The sequence below is a fragment of the Triturus cristatus genome, chromosome 11, assembly GCF_964204655.1.
Source record: "Triturus cristatus chromosome 11, aTriCri1.1, whole genome shotgun sequence".
Lineage (NCBI taxonomy): Eukaryota > Metazoa > Chordata > Amphibia > Caudata > Salamandridae > Triturus > Triturus cristatus.
Window position 1 is genome coordinate 1,113,791,775 of NC_140594.1, and position 18,205 is coordinate 1,113,809,979.

At 47.3% G+C, this 18,205-nt stretch overlaps 1 protein-coding gene across 5 annotated transcripts in view; it reads left to right on the top strand.

Moving 5' to 3' along the window:
* The window catches only part of ABCC5 (ATP binding cassette subfamily C member 5), a 343,171-nt gene that overhangs the window by 224,891 nt on the left and 100,075 nt on the right, over positions 1–18,205 (top strand). For 3 of the 5 annotated variants that reach the window (XM_085635619.1, XM_085635621.1, XM_085635622.1), the window contains 2 exons: positions 10,471–10,573; positions 11,094–11,281. In XM_085635619.1, the coding sequence (XP_085491745.1) occupies positions 10,471–10,573; positions 11,094–11,281 (291 nt within the window). The remainder of the gene's footprint in view (positions 1–10,470; positions 10,574–11,093; positions 11,282–18,205) is intronic. The other 2 variants (XM_085635623.1, XM_085635620.1) reach the window with 1 other exon arrangement.

Below are 18,205 nucleotides of genomic sequence, written 5' to 3' on the forward strand. Positions count from 1 at the left end.
GCATACATCAGCCACCCCTCTAGCTGGGTGCCTTATGCCAATGGTGTGGGCGCAGGAGCCCTGTGCCCCTACAGTGCCCAGGTCCATTCCTGAGCCCTGCAAGTGCAGTGCTGCCATTTAAGAGTACATGGTGCTGATAGCTCGTCAAACACTAGCTCCACAGCACCATAATGGCAACACTAAAGACTGGGAAGTTTGGTATCAAACTTCTCAGCACATTAAACCCACACTGATGCCAGTGTGGGATTTAATGTACCAAGACCCCAGAGGGCATCTTAGAGGTGCCCCCTTAAACCTAACCTACAATCCACGTCTGCTCTGAGGCTGCCTAGGCTGCCACCCAGCAGACATGTTGCTGGACCCCTGGGTAGGAGAGCCCCTGCTCTCCTGGGCCTGCAACAATGCACATCCTGGGCGAGGTGCTAAATCTCCTCCCCCAGGATGGGCAGGGGGAAGCTTCAAAGGCATGCCGCCTCTGTGAGTTTCCCCAGGCCACTGCAACCCCCACTCTGGCGGGAAGCTTTGGCCGGAAACCCCAAATAAGGACAGGGGATGTGCCAGCCTGCCAACCCCACCCCTCAGGTGGGGGAGGCGAGGTGAAGCACATCTCCGGGCTTTCGCCATCTTGAAGATGGGGAGCCCTACCCTATCAGGACTAGGCTACTGCCCCCCTCCCACAGGAGAGAGGCAGAATAGGGGGTGTACCCACCCCAGGACAGGGACCCATTGGTCCCTGCCCTACACCTACCTGTAACGCCCCTAAATCTAGTATTTAGGGGCACCCTGAACCTTCCTTCCGCAGATTTCAGATTCAAAACTACAAAGAAGAGCAAGAAGAAAGAAGACCTGCCCTGCAGCTGCTAAAAAGAGGAAGACACCAACTGCTTTTTCCCCAGCCCTACCGGCCTGTCGACCCTCAAACCTGCTCCTGCTCCAACCCGGCATCTCTTGTGGCCAGCAACCTCACAAACCAGGACATGGCTACCTTTTGGCTCTAAGCCCCTGGGACTCCCATGAGTAGAGGCTCTACTCAAAACCGACCTCTAATCCCTGGCAGCGGCCCGGAACTGCGAACCCAGCACACTCTGCACCAGCCAAGCCTACCCAGTGCCGGAGTGGACAAAGACCACGAGGACGACCCCACGGCGACTGTGACCCCGAGTCCGGCACCCAAGGACCTCCCTCGACACTCCTGAAGGAGCCTGCAGCCTCAGAACACGGTGCCCCCCCAACAGCAATCAACAGAGGGTAAGATTTCCCGACACCAAAAGGCACCCCTGCACGCGGCGCCCCGCGGCCCCCTGTGCCCAATCCCGGGTTACCTACCTATCCTCCAACTACCCAACTTACCTCTCGAAGTGGTGGTGGCACCTGAAGAATCCTCGTCCCCGAGCTTGCAGTCATTTTCCAAACCGGAGATTTCCCATTGAAATCAATTGAGCGCCCAAAAGCTCAAAAGCACCCTGCACCCAGCCGCCCGAGTGGCCCTGTGTGAGAAAGTGCCATCTTTCTTGCATGGTATGCCCCCACTTTTTGCTAAATTGCTGAATGTACCTCGATTGAGTGTACCCTGGGTTCCTGCCAATCAGGTGCCCAGGGCCTATGTTCCTTCCTTAAACCACACAAACTCCAAATTGGCAAACCCTAGCCACATGTCAGCCCCTAGTAAATGGTACCCTAGGTACCCAGGGCCTTGTGGCCAGGGAAGGCCTCTAAGGGCTGCAGCACTCATTGTGCCACCCTCAGAGGCCCTGTACCCTTACACACACACACTGCCCTTGCAGGCTGAGTGTCTGGGTGCAGGACAAAACAAAGTCGACATGGCACACATCACTGTGTACCATGCCCATCACCTACACTGCCAAGGCATATGTCAGCCACCCCTCTAGCTGGGTGCATTACGCCTATGGTGTGGGCACAGGAGCAGGAGCCCTGTGCCCCTACAGTACCCGGGTCCATTCCTGGGCACTGTAAGTGCAGTGCTGTCATTTAGGAGTACATGGTGCTGAGAGCTTGTCAAACACGAGCTCCACAGCACCATATTGGCAACACTGAGCCTGGGAAGTTTGGTATCAAACTTCTCAGCACATTGAACCCACACTGATGCCAGTGTAGGATTTAATGTACTAAGCACGCCAAAGGGCATCTTAGAGATGCCCCCTTACAGCTAACTTACAATCCACGTCTGCTCTGAGGCTGCCCAGGCTGCCACACAGCAGACACGTTGCTGGACCCCTGGGTGGGAGAGCCCCTGCTCTCCCGGGCCTGCAACAATGCACATCCTGGGTGAGGTGAGAAATCTCCTCCCCCAGGATGAGCAAAGGGAAGCTTCAAAGGCAGGCCGCCATTTGGAGTTTCCCCAGGCCACTGCAACCCCCCACTCTGGCGGGAAGCTTGGCCGGAAACCCCATACAAGGACCGGGGATGTGCCAGCCTGCCCACCCCACCCCTCAGGTGGGGGAGGCGAGGTGAAGCACATCTCCGGGCTCTCGCCATCTTGAAGATGGGAGGCCCTACCCTATCAGGATTAGGCTACTGCCCCCCTCCCACAGGAGAGAGGCAGGATAGGGGGTGTACCCACCCCAGGACAAGGACCCATTGGTCCCTGGCCTTCACCTACCTGTAACGCCCCTAAATCTAGTATTTAGGGGCCCCCTGAACCTTCCTTCCTTAGATTCCAGATAGAAAATTACAAGAAGAGCAAGAAGAACAAAGACCTGCCCTGCAGCTGCTAAAAAGAGAAGAAGACACCAACTGCTTAGGCCCCAGCCCTACGGGCCTGTCGACTCTCGAACCTGCACCAGCGCGGCATCTCTCGTGGCCAGCAACCTCACCAACCCAGGAGGACCTGGCTACCTTTTGGCTCTAAGCCCCTGGGACTCCCATGAGTAGAGGCTCTACTCAAGAAACCTATTTTCTAACCCCTGGCAGCAGCCCGGAACCGCGGACCCAACACACTCTGCACCAGCCAAGCCTGGCCAGTGCCGGAGTGGACAAAGACCCTGAGGACGACCCCACGGCGACTGTGACCCCGAGTCCGGCACCCAAGGACGCCCCTCGACATCCCGGAGGAAGCCTGCAGCCTCAGAACCGAGTGCCACCCCAGCCGCGATCAACCAGAGGGTAAGATTCCCGACGTCAAAAGGCACCCCTGCACCCGGCGCCCTGCGGCCCCCTGTGCCCAATCCCGGGGTACCCACCTAACCTACAACTACCCAACTTACCTCTCGAAGTGGTGGTGGCACCTGAAACATCCTCGTCCCCGAGCCTGCAGCCTTTTTCCAAACCGGAACATTCCCATTGATTTCCATTGAGCGCCCGAAGGCTCAAAAGCACCCTGCACCCAGCCGCCCGAGTGGCCCTGGCAGTGCCCTCTCTACACTAACCTACTTCCCCACACTAACCTACTTCCCCACTTGCCCTGAGTAAGTGACCAGGAGCCCAGCTCCCACAGCCGCGTGGCTTGCCAGACAGCAGCCACCAACCAAGGCCCCCCTATCCCTCATAGGATAACATTGGGCCTAACTCTCTCTGCACCCGGCCGTCCTGAAACCGCTGAGGGTGAACCAACTGTACCTACCTAACACTGGGGGACCCCTGAGTCCATGCCCGGAATTTCAACTCTGCCAGTCGAGTACTTACCCTTAAACCGCTAACTTCATTTTCCTCATAGGGTAACATTGACTGGCTTTTTCTTCAAAAATCTTCTAAGTGTGAACTTTTCAAAACTGCAAAAATTCGCCAAAAATCAGCCAAGTGACAAAAACGAATTTACTCACCTGCTCCTAGGTGAGCTCCCAGTGCTGGATCTTGGTGCCCAGCCCTGACCCTGAAAAGTGTTCTCAACTATACTTACCTCTAACTCATTTTTCTCCCATAGGAAACCATTGTCTGCTTTTCTGTGAAATTTCTTCTAAGTGTCTATTTTTGCAAATTTGAAATATTCTTTTAAAATCGTACCATTTCTGCAAACGAAATTACTTACCTGCTTTTGATAAGGACCCCAGTCCTGGGTCTAGGTACCCAGTCCTGGATTACTAAAGTAACGATAAAGTACTCTACCTGCAATTTGAATTTCTTGCCATAGAGATCCATTGAATGTTTTCTTTGAAATATTTTCTAAGTGCTAACTTTTGAAATAGCTAAATATTATTTAAAAATCATTACAGTTATTAAGTCGACTTTCATCACTTGATTCTGAATACTGACCCCAGGCTGGTTCTAGGAGCCAGACCTGGAATTCCAAAAGTAATCTGAAAAGTAATTTATTACAAATAACCTGAATTTACCATTGAGCTCAATGCATTGTTATGTTTAGGAAATAGGATTGTTTATTGCAACCAACTGTGACTGTTTACACAAATTTATTGCTTAAGACAAAAGTATTTATATTCAACCTCTCATTCGGAGAAAGTATATTTTTACCCCCTTTGTGGTTCTAAAAATAAAACAAGCATATATTTTATATATATAAACCATTGGCCTAGAGTTCAGTTATTGAGTGTGTGAAACCATTTGCTGACTGAGTGTGTACAATAAATGCTTTACACTGTCCTCTGGTACTGCCTTACTGCTCGACCAAGCTACCACTTTTGAGAGTAAGGTCATACCTAACTTTGACCTCTATCAGCCTCTGGGGGACTGTGGACTCTGTACACCCTGTACCTATTAGGGAACAGTATATACAGAGCCACTTTCTCACACCCTGGCAGTGAAATCTCTACACCTACCTACTTCCCCACTTGCCCTGAGTAAGTGACCAGGAGCCCAGCTCCCACAGCTGCGTGGCTTGCCAGTCAGCAGCCACCAACCAAGGCCCCCCCTATCCCTCATAGGATAACATTGGGCCTAACTCACTCTGCACCCGGCCGCCCTAGAGTCGCTGAGGGTGAACCAACTGTACCTACCTGACCCTGGGGGACCCCTAAGTCTATGCCCAGAACCTCAACTCTGCCAGTCGAGTACTTACCCTTAAACCGATAACTCTATTTTCCTCATAGGCTAACATTGACTGGCTTTTTCCTGAAATTTCTTCTAAGTGTGGACTTTTCAAATCTTAAAATATTCACCAAATATCAGCCGAGTAACAAACGAAATTACTCACCTGCTCTTAGGTGAGCTCCCAGTGCTGGATCTTGGTGCCCAGCACTGACTCTGAAAAATACTTACAACTGTACTTACCCGTAACCCAATTTTCTTCCATAGGAAATCATTGACTGTTTTCTGTGAAATTTCTTCTAAGTGTCAATTTCTGCAATCTTTAAATATTCTTCAAAAATCGTATAATATCTGAAAACGTAATTACTTACCTGTTTTGGATAAAGGTCCCAGTACTGAGTCTAGGCACCCAGTACTGGATTACAAAAGTAACGAGAACATACTGTACCTGCAACTTGAATTTTCTTCCATAGGGAATCATTGACTGTTTTCTTTTGAAATATTTTCTAAGTGTCAACTTTTAAAATAGCTAAATATTGTTTAAAAATCATTACAGTAATTAAGTCGACTTTCATCACTTGATTCTGAGTACTGACCCAGGACTGAATCTAGGATCCAGTCCTGGGATTCCAAAAAGTAATCTGTTGCTAATAACTTGAATTTTCCATTGAGCTCAATGCATTGTTGTGTTTAGAATTGTGTTGCCTATTGCAACCACTTGTAACTTTCTAGAAAAGTCAATTCCATATTGCAAAAGTATTTATATGAAACCTCTCATTCTGAGAAAGTATATTTTAAATCCCAAGTGTTGGTTCTAAAATAAAACAAGCATATATTTTTTATATGTAAACCATTGGCCTAGAGTTCAGTTATTGAGTGTGTGAGACCATTTGCTGACTGAGTGTGTACAACAAATGCTTTACACTGTCCTCTGATACTGCCTTACTGCGCGCCCAAGCTACCACTTTAGAGAGTAAGGTTATATCTAACTTTAGCCTCTGTCAAACCCTGGGGGACTGTGGACTCTGTACACCCTGTACCTATTAAGGAACAGTATATACAGAGCCATTTTCTCACATAACTGTATTATATGAGGCTAGGTTTCGGCCTAACCTCCATCTAAAGTTGGTTCTTCAAAATGCCTGGGGTACAGGAAGTGACTTCACATGCCTTTTGATACCAGACAGCCTCATAGGAAGTGATATTACATAATCGCTAATCTGGTGGAGTCCCAGCTGATGTACAACCCATTTTCAGACCAATGAGATTTACAGGGGGTGGGGGGAGTGAGTGAGGGTTGTAAGCAAGCTGGTTATTAGTTGCTAAGGATGTTTTTCACATGAAATTAGTCTGCATCGTTCCTTTGCTGGGAACCAAATACCCCATTGTAGCATTTAACTCACTCCAGGTTAGGTGAAGCAGAGCAGCCCAAGAACCACTCTGGGCAGGTGGTGTGGGCAAATACTTCCCTTCACTGGAATGCAACACCACTGAATAAATCCTTGTCCAGACAGTGCTATTACCTGTAAAAAGGAGTACTTTATTTTTCAAAAGGTGTGCTTACTGGTTCTGTCAGGATGTCACCACATTAAACAACAACCATTTGCAATGCAATAGTTTTCGCATTTATGCGAGTTTAAGCTACTGGCATTGTAAATGACAATGCCTTTTATTTATGTTTTGAAAATCAAAACAAAAGTCATTGCTATTTACAGTGCCAATAGCTCAAACTCTCGTAAATGCGATACCTATTGCTTTGCAAATGCTTGTTGTAAGGCTTCTTGTTTGGCACCTAGGTGAGATTTTTGTGTGTGTTTGTAACCAATCTTGGGTCGACCTCAAACTGGAGAAACGCACCTCAAATAAGGTAAAGGCAGGTTTAAAGTCAAAACGATTAATCTGCTTAAGTTTATGTCCTAACTTGAACTGCACAGCCAGAGGTGACCTTGAGCATGGTCAAGTGTTTAACGGTAATCATGTTGGAGGGCTATTTTAAGTTTTCCAAGTACTGGTTCTTGTGTAGAGATCTGGTTACCTTTGTATCCAAATCAAAATGATTGCACCTCAGATGCAACCTAAATTGAAATGTCATGAGTGGGGTTTTTTGCGTATGTCTGAGTTGTAATGTCTCTATGTTAAGACTTGGTCATGGGGCAGGAGGACAGCTTTAGGGCAAGGAAGAAGTGGAAGATGGGACAAAGGTCTGTCTTGAAAATAATAAAATGCTTGCATGTAAATAGTTGGATAAGAAGGTGGCTTTATTCTTAATGTGGAATAGTCTTTTCTAGGAGAGTTCCATATTGTGCAAGAGAAACCTAGTGTTCATGGCATGTGTCGCTGTAGATACACATGCTCTGCGTACACTTGCTATCTAGTGTTGGACTTGGAAGTTTGCTACTTGTTCTTCTTTGAAGAAGTCTTTTTAGTCACGTGGTATTGGTGACTTCTCCTCTGGTATGGGCACCAACCACATTGTTTATTTTTTTTCTGCCATTGGGTTCGGATTTATCAATGTTGCTTCTCTCGACGCTGAACATGGAAATCGCAGGACCCCGTTGCTTCCTTTACCGTCACAGAGAAGGTTTCTACTCTGATGCTCCTTCTGTCAACTCATTTTTGCTCGACTCACTCCAGACATTGTTGTTGATGACTGGGCCTCCTGGCCCTAAGGTCGTTTCCTCCTCCGGGCCGCACTTCTTCTGCATCAACTCCAGAGACTGAAGAGGCATAAAGGGTAATGGAATGGATGCCCTCAGTGCCACTTGAAATATCCCTTGGCAGATCTCTATGCCACCTGTAATGTGTATCTCTCCCCAAAACACTACGAAACCCGCTGCGACTCATGCTCCGTCTTCAGGAGCAAGAAGACCCTTAGGCAGCAGAGAAACAGGCGTTCGGCCCATAACAGAATGTTCGCTCAGCACCTGAAATGCCAGACATCTTTGGCGAAACAGACCCGCTGAGCACCAAAGAAGAGGAATACGATAACCCTCCAATATGCCGGCGCTTCAACCCAGTCCAGGGATCATTGGCTCCAGTCCTTCTGCGCCAGAAGGGGAGGAAGTCCCAGAGGACAAAAAGATACTAGAAGATGCCCATCATCTGTGGTCGACCTAGAGCTTGCACCAAATCCAAGCCAAGATACATTGTTATGGTCAGCACCCAGCTTTCCACCCAGACCACCACAACACGTAAGCTGCTGCATTCTAAGGCTGAGCACCGCCCCCATGGGGAGCCTGGCTACAAGAAATGGGAGACAATCTTCAGAACCTGGGGGAAACCAGGAATAGATCTGTTCACAACAGCAAAGAACGCAAAATGCCAACACTTCTCCTCCAGGTTTCAACACAACCAATTCAGAGGGGAATGCGCTGTCAATAAACTTGTCAGGGAGATTTACTTACCCGTTTCCACCAATCTCTTTGATACCGAAGGAACTGGAGAAAGCCAAATAACCAGGGAAACGCCTCAACTTCATAGCACCACAATGGGCCAGACAAACCTGGTTCTCGCACCCACTAGAGATGTTCAGAGGTCAAAAGGCAGAACAGGATCTACTTGCAACACAGGAGGGGAGAGTGTACCACGTGGAGCCAGCAACACTCAGTCTAGCGGCCTGGCTCCTAAATATCTAGAAATTGGAAACCTACAACTTATGCTGAGAACAATCATTAAGGAATCCAGGAAAGCTACTACACGAAGATGTTATGCAGCAAAATGGCAAAGATATATTCATTGGTGCACAAATAACAATTATTCAGAAACTAGGACGAAACAAGAAACTGTATTAACATAGCTCACTCATCTACTAGATACCGGGCTAACCTATTCATTCTTAAACGTACACCTGGCAGCTATAGTAGCCTACACCAGAGGCACTTCATGTTACCGCTTCTTCACGTGCCCCATGATGAAAGATTTCTATAAGGAGTTGAATAAAAGAACCGCACCGCCAAGATCGGTTCCTGCACCCTTGTGGAACTTGAATACCGTGCTGACGCAGTTAATGACACAACTGTTTGAACCTATGCACAAAAATAGTCTCAAATGCCTCAGACTCAAAACAGACTTTCTGATTGCAGTCGCATCACTGCGCAGAGTAAGTGAACTGCAAGCGCTAATAATCGGGGGAACCATACCTGCAACTACACAAGGACAAGGTCGTTCGCAGAACAAACCCACAGTTTCTGCCGAAGGTGGAAACCAACTTTCATGTCAAACTAAGCATACAACTACCAGCTTTCTTCAAGAAACCTAAAACAGACAGTAAGAGACCTACATGCTTTGGATGTTAGAGGGCATTAATTTACTATCTACAAGAAACTAAGTAGTTTGGTAAAGGAAACCAGTGGTTTGTCTCCTTTGCCAACACATCCAAGGGCTCCCGAGTCACTAAAGGAACAATCTCACGATGGATTGTAGAAACAATAGAGACTTGATATTCTAGGGCAGGGATGACATTGCCTGCACAACCAAGACCCAGTCAACAAGGAAAAAGGGTGCAACACTAGCGTTCTAGCAAATGTACCCATGGATGCAATCTGCACAGCAGTGACATGAGCATCACCACGCAACCTCGCAAAACATTGTGTAGACATCCAAATAAACAAGTAAGCACAGGTGGGACAAAAGATACTACAATACCCGTTTGCTAACACTTCCTCATTTCATCCCAACCAACCCATGGGAAGAGATACAGCTACATAATCTAATGCACAGCACATAAATCCAGAAAAGAATTCATGGTGCAAAGGTTAATTACCAGAAGGAGTAGTTTTGCAGTTTGAAGAGTTTTCTGGATTCACATGCAACCCACCAACCTTCCCGAAAACGAGAGACGACGCAACTAGGTGGGAAAGTAAGTAAGAAGGAGGAAGTGTTCTAGAAAAGAAAGAAAAAAGAAATCGAAGAGGGCGACTATGCACAGGAACATCCGGGGATGGACATACTACCAAATGGTGATCGATGCCCACATTAAAGAAAAAAAAGATGAAAAAAGACCATTCAGAATCCAACCCCTATATGGCAGAATAATGCACAGAATGTGAATCCAGACCTCTTCAAGCTATAAAACTACTCCTACTGGTAAGTAACCATCTTGTGTCTTTGTCCTTCTTGCATGCTATCCCAGCACCTATTGAAACTGGCTAAATTGTAATGTTAAACAACCTATGTTTTTGGAGTGCTGATTGTGTGTTGTATTCTTGGCATAGTTAATATTACATAGCGGGGCAGGTGGTGGTGCAGGGTAAGTAGAGGGAAACATAAACCTTTAGTTGAGGTTAAGGGAGGATGACAGGTTGTCTGGTGTGATAGATGTGCTTGAATCTCACAAGGTGTAGTCCAGGGAACACTCCAGGTGTGAAATTAGTTATCATTGTACATAGTATACCAGAGTAATCCCATCTAGTTAGAGGAGCATGGTACTTATGAAGATATGGACATCTCAAAATTGTGTACATTCTTGAGGATCAGCTGTTGTATCATCTTGGATTTTAACCATTTTTGATTTTTTTTTTTTCACCTTGCCAGATTAACCAGAAGAAGAATTCAACCACTGTGCCCAAGAAACCCCTGGAGAAAGGCAGCAAAGCTGGCTCCATGAAGAAGGAGAAAGCAGTGAAGAAAGAGGATGGTACGGTGTTTCTGCTCTCTGACACTTCTTGCTACCTGACCCCTTTCTTCTTCCCCCAGTGATCTCGCTCTGCTTGTTTTCCAGCAAATAGTCAGTTGAAGGATGCCTATATAGCATTCAACCCATGCGTTATCAATGAGAAGTACATTTTTACTGAAGTCTTGCAGGAGACCTGGAGGTAGTAGGCATAAGATTGCTTTCAAAATGTTCTGCTCTTATTCTAGGATAGTCTACGATGGGGCTTTCCTTGTGGGCAGTGTTTTTTAATTTTAAATACTGCAATATCACATATATCTCTAAAAGTAGCCCAATCATTAATCCAGATCAGATGTATCATGCCCTTGAGTGCTGTTTAGCAGTTTGAGAAGTTTTATCCTTGGAAGGCAAGACTCTGCTGCTGAGGTTTGTAGACTTTGGGTGGTTTGATGGACATAGGGCTGTATCAAGAACAGAGATTAGTTTGAACCTAGCTTTAATTGGAAAGGATAAATCTTTCTTCTTTTTTCTATTTATTTATCAGCAGGCCAGCTGATGCAGCTGGAGGAGAAAGGAAAAGGGTCCGTGCCATGGTCTGTCTATGGTGTCTACATCCAGGCTGCCGGTGGCCCCTTTGCGTTCCTGGTCATCATGGCGCTCTTTATACTCAATGTGGGGAGTACGGCCTTCAGCAACTGGTGGCTGAGTTACTGGATCAATGAGGGCAGTGGGGTAAGTCTTCTCTCTGTGGTTTCAATAGAATGGACCCTGCTTGAGGATGGGGTGGTGGAAAGAGCTGCAGCCGTTTTCCAATGTTGAAGTGAACAAATACTAGACTGCAGATGAAGCCTTTAGAGGGGGAGCGATTACTGGGAGGCCATAAGTTGTAGCAGCGTTTTCAGCCTCCTAGTGATAGACTACGAGAAGCACACTTGCATATAAGGGCATATAGCTGAATACTCTGAAAATTGATGCACCTACCTAGAGGATGGCCTGAAGAACTGCTCTTTGTGGTTCGCGTGATAAGTTTTTGATCAGATGTTTGCCTCTCGTGAACGAAACGGTTCTGGTCGATGCTCTATTATCGTGGTAGCGGTGGATTCTCTTGTGTACACTGAAAGGGTCACCTGCATCCCGGGCAGCATTAACACCTTCGCTGCTAGGCCTTTCCCCTCCTGTGCTAAGCCTTTTTTGTGCTATTTGGGGTAGTGCGCGCTTAGGCCCCTGTAACTGTCTGACCACATTAGGTATCAACGCCAAATTTGTGTCCTTTTCTTCCAACATCATGGGGATTCTAAAGGTACCCAGGGTTTGTGGATTCTCCTAGAGGGTTCCCAGAAATTAGTAAAAATACAGCAACATTTTGTTTTTTTGTGAAAAATGGGAAAAACGGGCTGCAAATGAAAGCATCTGGGTTTTTCTCTGCAAATGGTATCAAAAAAGGGTTTGTGCGGCTGAAATCACCATTTCTCCAGCTTTTAGGGAATGACAGAATTTTGTCAGAAAACCAACATTTTTTACAGTTTTGGCATTTTTCTGGGACATAGCCTATTTTTGCTATTTTTTGTGCTTTCAACCTCCTTCCAGTTAATGGTAGAAATGGGTGTGAAAGCAATAATGGATCCTGTAAAGCTATACATTTTTGAAAAGTAAATTCTGAACTCAGCAAGGGGCCATTTGTGTAGATCCATCAATGTTTCTTTATAGAAACTAACAGTTAAATATAGGAAAAAATAAAAATTAGTTGAAAAAAGCAGCCTTTTGTGTCAACGTTTTCACCTGTAACTTCTTCTAATTATGACAGCTGTTTGAAAGCAATACACCGCTACATCCGCTGGACCTTCCTGGTTGTGGGGATATATAGGACTTGTAGGTTCACCAAGAACCCAACGAATCCAGAGTAAAAAACTGAGCAGCATTTTGTAATGTTTTTTTATTATGTTCCGGGTATATAGCAATTATTGTGGGAAAATGTATACATGGAAAAATAGGTATGAAAGACACCTATGTATTTCTGAAATGGGAACAAAATACACAATTTGGATGTCGCCTCACTAAATTTTGGGCCCTTGCCTGTCGCGGGTACTTGGGCCTCCCACACAAGTGAGGCACCATTTTTATCGGGAGACCTGGGGGAACGCTGGGTGGTGGGAAATTTGTGTGAGCCCGGTGATGCCACAACTTTCCCCCAAGAAAATGTGTGAAAAAAGTGATTTCTTTCAGCTAAAATTGAGGTTTGCAGGGGATTCTGGGTAAGGAAACGTTGGGGGATCCACGCAAGCCATACCTCCCTGGAAGCCGCTGGGTATCTAGGTTTCAGACATGTGTGGGTTTGGTAGGTGTCCCTAGATGGGCGCCGAGCCCCTGACCAAAAACTCATGTGACCCCCCCCCCCCCCCCCCCCCCTTGCAAAACCAGGTTGGTTTGTGATGGGTAATTTTGATGTCACATCAATAGGTTTTGGGCCCTTCCCTGCTGCGGGTACTTGCCCCATCCATAAAAGTGAGGTACCATTTCTATTGGGATACTTGGAGAAATGCAGGGGGGTTGGAAATTTGTTACTATCCGCCGCATGAAAATTTAGGCAAAATAATGCAAGGAAAATGTCAGTCACATTTTGAGGTTTGCAGGACATTGTGGGTAAGATAACTTGTTGGGATCCACAAGAGAGACCTCACCATGCACTCCCATGGGTGTGTAGTTTACGACAAAAACTACAGTTGTTAGGTTATTCTTAAATGAAATGTACAGCTTGGCAGAGAGAAAAAACAGACAAAGATTACTGCACAGCCATCTATTCCTCAAGCACACACATATACTAGTTGGATTTGGCACGAGGGCAAATGATGGTTCAGTATATAACATTTTATTAACAAGAGATTTCACAAAAATGAAATGCACTGTCAATAATTGAAAGGACAAAAAACTGAACCAATGACTCGCAGCTCGTGAGCTGTTAAGCCACGTCAAGGCACCAACCGCTTTACAGGCCATTCACACACCTTTCATACGTGAGACACACGAACGTTCACACCATGGCACAAAACCAACACATTACAACATTCACAAAAAGGAACAAGGTACACCCTGCTTGACGAAAACAGAATATAAATTTTTATCTACACAACCATCTATACTGGTTGGATTTGGCACGAGGGTGAGCGATGGTTCCTCCCTTTCGATGACCAGACAAGTCAACGCCGTCTCGTCATCGTGTTTCAACATCCTACGCATGCTCCGAAAGATCTTCCGATGGATCCCCACCGAAACCAGGAAGACGGTCACCCAGGCACTCGTCACCAGCCGACTGGATTACGGAAACACCCTCTACACCGGAACCACAGCCAAACTGCAGAAAAGACTCCAACGCATCCAGAACGCCTCCGCACGACTCATCCTGGACCTCCCCCGTCACAGCTACATCTCCGGACACCTGAAAGACCTGCACTGGCTCCCCGTCAGCAAAAGAATCACGTTCCGCCTCCTCACCCACGCACAAAGCCCTCCATGACCTAGACCCCAGATACCTCAACAACCGCCTGACCTTCTACACACCCACCCGCCAACTACGATCGACCAGCCGCGCCCTCGCCGCCGTTCCGCGCATTCGAAAAGCCACCATGGGTGGAAGATCCTTCTCCTACCTGGCAGCCAAGACCTGGAATTCCCTCCCCATCCACCTCCGTCTTACCCAAGACCACCTCTCCTTCAGGAAGCAACTCAAGACCTGGCTGTTCGAGCAGTAGCGGACACCCCCCCCCACCCCATTTGAAAAGCCACCATGGGAGGAAGATCCTTCTCCTACCTGGCAGCCAAGACCTGGAATTCCCTCCCCATCCACCTCCGTCTTACCCAAGACCACCTCTCCTTCAGGAAGCAACTCAAGACCTGGCTGTTCGAGCAGTAGCGGACCCCCCAAGCGCCTTGAGACCCTCCGGGTGAGTAGCGCGCTATACAAATTTCATGATTGATTGAGTATATATACTTGTATTAACCAGAGATTTCACAAAAAAGAAATGCACTGTTAATAATTGAAAGTACGAGAAACTGAACCATTGACTCACAGCTCGTGAGCTGTAAAGCCACGACAAGGCACCAACCTCTTTACAGGCCATTCATACACCTTTCATACATGTCACACATACAAAACCATTCACACCGCCAGCCGCGAGCCCAGCACATTACAACACTCACACCAGCAGACAGCGCCATTCAAGGGCCCATCACTTTCACACGCTCACATTCCTGACACACCAACCACACCAGCTCACGGATTGTGTGGAGTGGCGTTTGGCTAGCAGTGTGTGTAGTGACCAGCAGCTAGTCACTACTTACACTCCGCCAGCCAAGCGCCAGTCCAAACACACCACCAGCCAAGTGCCAATCCACGCACACCCCCAGCCAAGCGCCAGCCCACTCCCCGCCAGCCAAGCGCCAGCCCACGCACACTGCCAGCCAAGCGCCAGCCCACGCACACTGCCAGCCAAGCGCCAGCCCACGCACACTGCCAGCCAAGCGCCAGCCCACGCACACTGCCAGCCAAGCGCCAGCCCACGCACACTGCCAGCCAAGCGCCCATCCACGCACACTGCCAGCCAAGCGCCCGTCCACGCACACTGCCAGCCAAGCGCCCGTCCACGCACACTGCCAGCCAAGCGCCCGTCCACGCACACTGCCAGCCAAGCGCCCGTCCACGCACAGCAAGCCAAGCGCCCGTCCACTCACTGCAAGCCAAGCGCCAGTCCACTCACTGCAAGCCAAGCGCCAGTCCACTCACTGCAAGCCAAGCGCCAGTCCACTCACTGCAAGCCAAGCGCCAGTCCACTCGCTGCAAGCCAAGCGCCAGTCCACTCGCTGCAAGCCAAGCGCCAGTCCACTCGCTGCAAGCCAAGCGCCAGTCCTCGCACACCGCCAGCCAAGCGCCAGTCCTCGCACACCGCCAGCCAAGCGCCAGTCCTCGCACACCGCCAGCCAAGCGCCAGTCCTCGCACACCGCCAGCCAAGCGCCAGTCCTCGCACACTGCCAGCCAAGCGCCAGTCCACGCACACTGCCAGCCAAGCGCCAGTCCACGCACACTGCCAACCAAGCGCCAGTCCACGCACACTGCCAGCCAAGCACCAGTCCACGCACACTGCCAGCCCACCGCCAGTCCACGCACACCGTCATAACTTTTTTTTTTAAACAAGAAAGAAAACACAAACCAATTGGAATTAGATACCAAACTATAACTACAAAAACAGCAGCAGAAATGAAAGACATCATTCTATTGCCAAACGTGAAACTGAACAACTATATCAAACCATACAGACAAGGCAGTACACTATTAGACTCACGGTTACTCCCAAAAACACTTTTTAGTGTGATACAATCTGAAACATGAGGGCACACACAGCCCAGGATTAGAAGGACAATCGGCACAGTGCATACGACTCTCCTTCCGCACACCTCTTCGCAAGCAGACTCTACATCTCTTACAGGGATTGGTTTTTTTTGGGCGTGGGAGGAATTAAGTCAGGAAAATGGCGATCTTTCAATCCAGCCACATCCTCCACCACTCCAACTCTAGGAACACTTGCCTGTTCCACAACAACAAGGCTTCCTATCACAGACTGGTGAAACTGAACAAAAGTCAACTTTGACTCAGGTGAACACTCCTTGTACACAACAAAAGCATAGAAAGTTGCTAAATTGAAGAGATGGATGGCCAACTTTTTGTACCAAATGTACGAGTTCCGAATAGCAGTGTAAGGTTCCAGCCTCTGATCTACTCTATCAACACCACCTATGTGCTTATTGTAGTCTAAAATGCACACCTGTTTGCGTACTTCAGCAAACTGACCCCAAACAGCCACAGGTGAAGTACTCATCATGGATGGTAGTCAGCATGTACACAGCCCTCCTGTCCGCAAATTTCACAGCAAGTAGTTCATCACTACGCAAGGAACTGCTCTGCCCCCTCTGAAGTTTTTTGGAAACAAGCTCTTTTGGATAACCTTTACGTTTAGAGCGGATTGTGCCACAAGCAAAAGTGTCAACTTTGAACAATTTCTTAAGCAATTGCACAGCAGTGTAGAAGTTATCAAGGTACAAATGGTGGCCTCTGTTAAACAGTCCTCTAGCAAGATCCCACACAATTTTCTCTGAAATTCCAAAAGTAGACAGACAACCAGGGGGGTCAATAGTGGAATCCCTCCCAGTGTACACACGAAAATTAAAAACATATCCTGTCCTACTCTCAGACAACATATACAGCTTAATTCCATACCGTGCCCTCTTGCTAGGGATGTACTGCCTATAAAACAAACGGCCCTTGAACAGGACCAAAGACTCCTCAATAGATATTTCTTTCCCAGGAGAATAGATCTCTGAAAATCGATCTACAAAGTGATCAAGTACAGGCCGAATCTTAAAAAGACGGTCACAGTCAGGGTGATCTCGTGGCAATGCCAAAGTATTAACAAAATGCAGCATCCAAAGCAAAAGTAAATGCCGATCATGGGTCATAATCGCAGGAAATATGGCCGTTGCCATCAAGGGACTGGTAGACCAATATGAAGCCATGGACGGCTTCCTTATCAAGCCCATCAAAAAAGTCAAACCCAAAAACTTCTTCATCTCATTCAGATTTGTGGGAGTCCACCGGGTATCTCTAGAGTGGGGCTTAAGTGTGGCACTGTGGTCCCTCAAAAACTGTTCAGCATACAAATTAGTCTGCTCAACAATCTGAGCCAAAAATACATCATCATAAACAACTGAAAACTGTTTAGACAAAAAAATTTCACAATCCACTCAACACCCTGCATCCACGCTAAAGGCAGGCAACGCCGGCTGCATCATGTTAGGATCAAACCAGAGTCCAGCACTTCCAGTAGAAAGCCTTGCAACCTCAGGTTGCAATAGAGATGTCTCTTGCTGCACCATTGGCACATCAGTGTCCCCCCTCTAAAACAGGCACTTCATCCGCACTGAGAGTACCTTCATCCGCACTGAGAGTATCTTCATCATCCGATGATTCCATATGGAGAGGAAACTCACTGCCTGAATCTTCCCCTCCCGCCTCTCCCTCAGACGCACTGTCAGTCTCATAATCCTGCTCAGAGGAAGATTCAAGCAGCATACCAACAACCTGCTGAGCAGTCATTCTACGGCTAGCCATAATCCTTACTAATAAAGGTAAATTGGCAAACAAGTCAACAACAACAAACACTTAGACACATTTTGTCTATTACTTATTTTTCAATCAGAAAGACCTATATACTCCAACAATACCCCTCACGTGCCAGAAGCAGCTAGACTCACCACCTCCTACTCTGCACAGACACAGTAAGGATCAACAATATCCCACTAAAAAAGAAAAGAAAATTACACATAAGAGAATGCAAAACACACCGCAAACAATTTCATGCTCAAAACACTACCTATATATGCTGCTATTATGACACCACTTGCAAAAAAATTCTTTCATGCATGACAATAATACTCATTTGGAGTAAATACAACAAAAAAGTTTTTCTTACCAAAAAAATACAACTACGCAAAACTGCAGAACAACCACTGTCGAAACCGCAAACAGGAATCAAAAGCTTTACACTAGAATAAAAAGGAAAAATAAAACATTACAATCACATATGCAAATAATGCACTAGTCCACATAC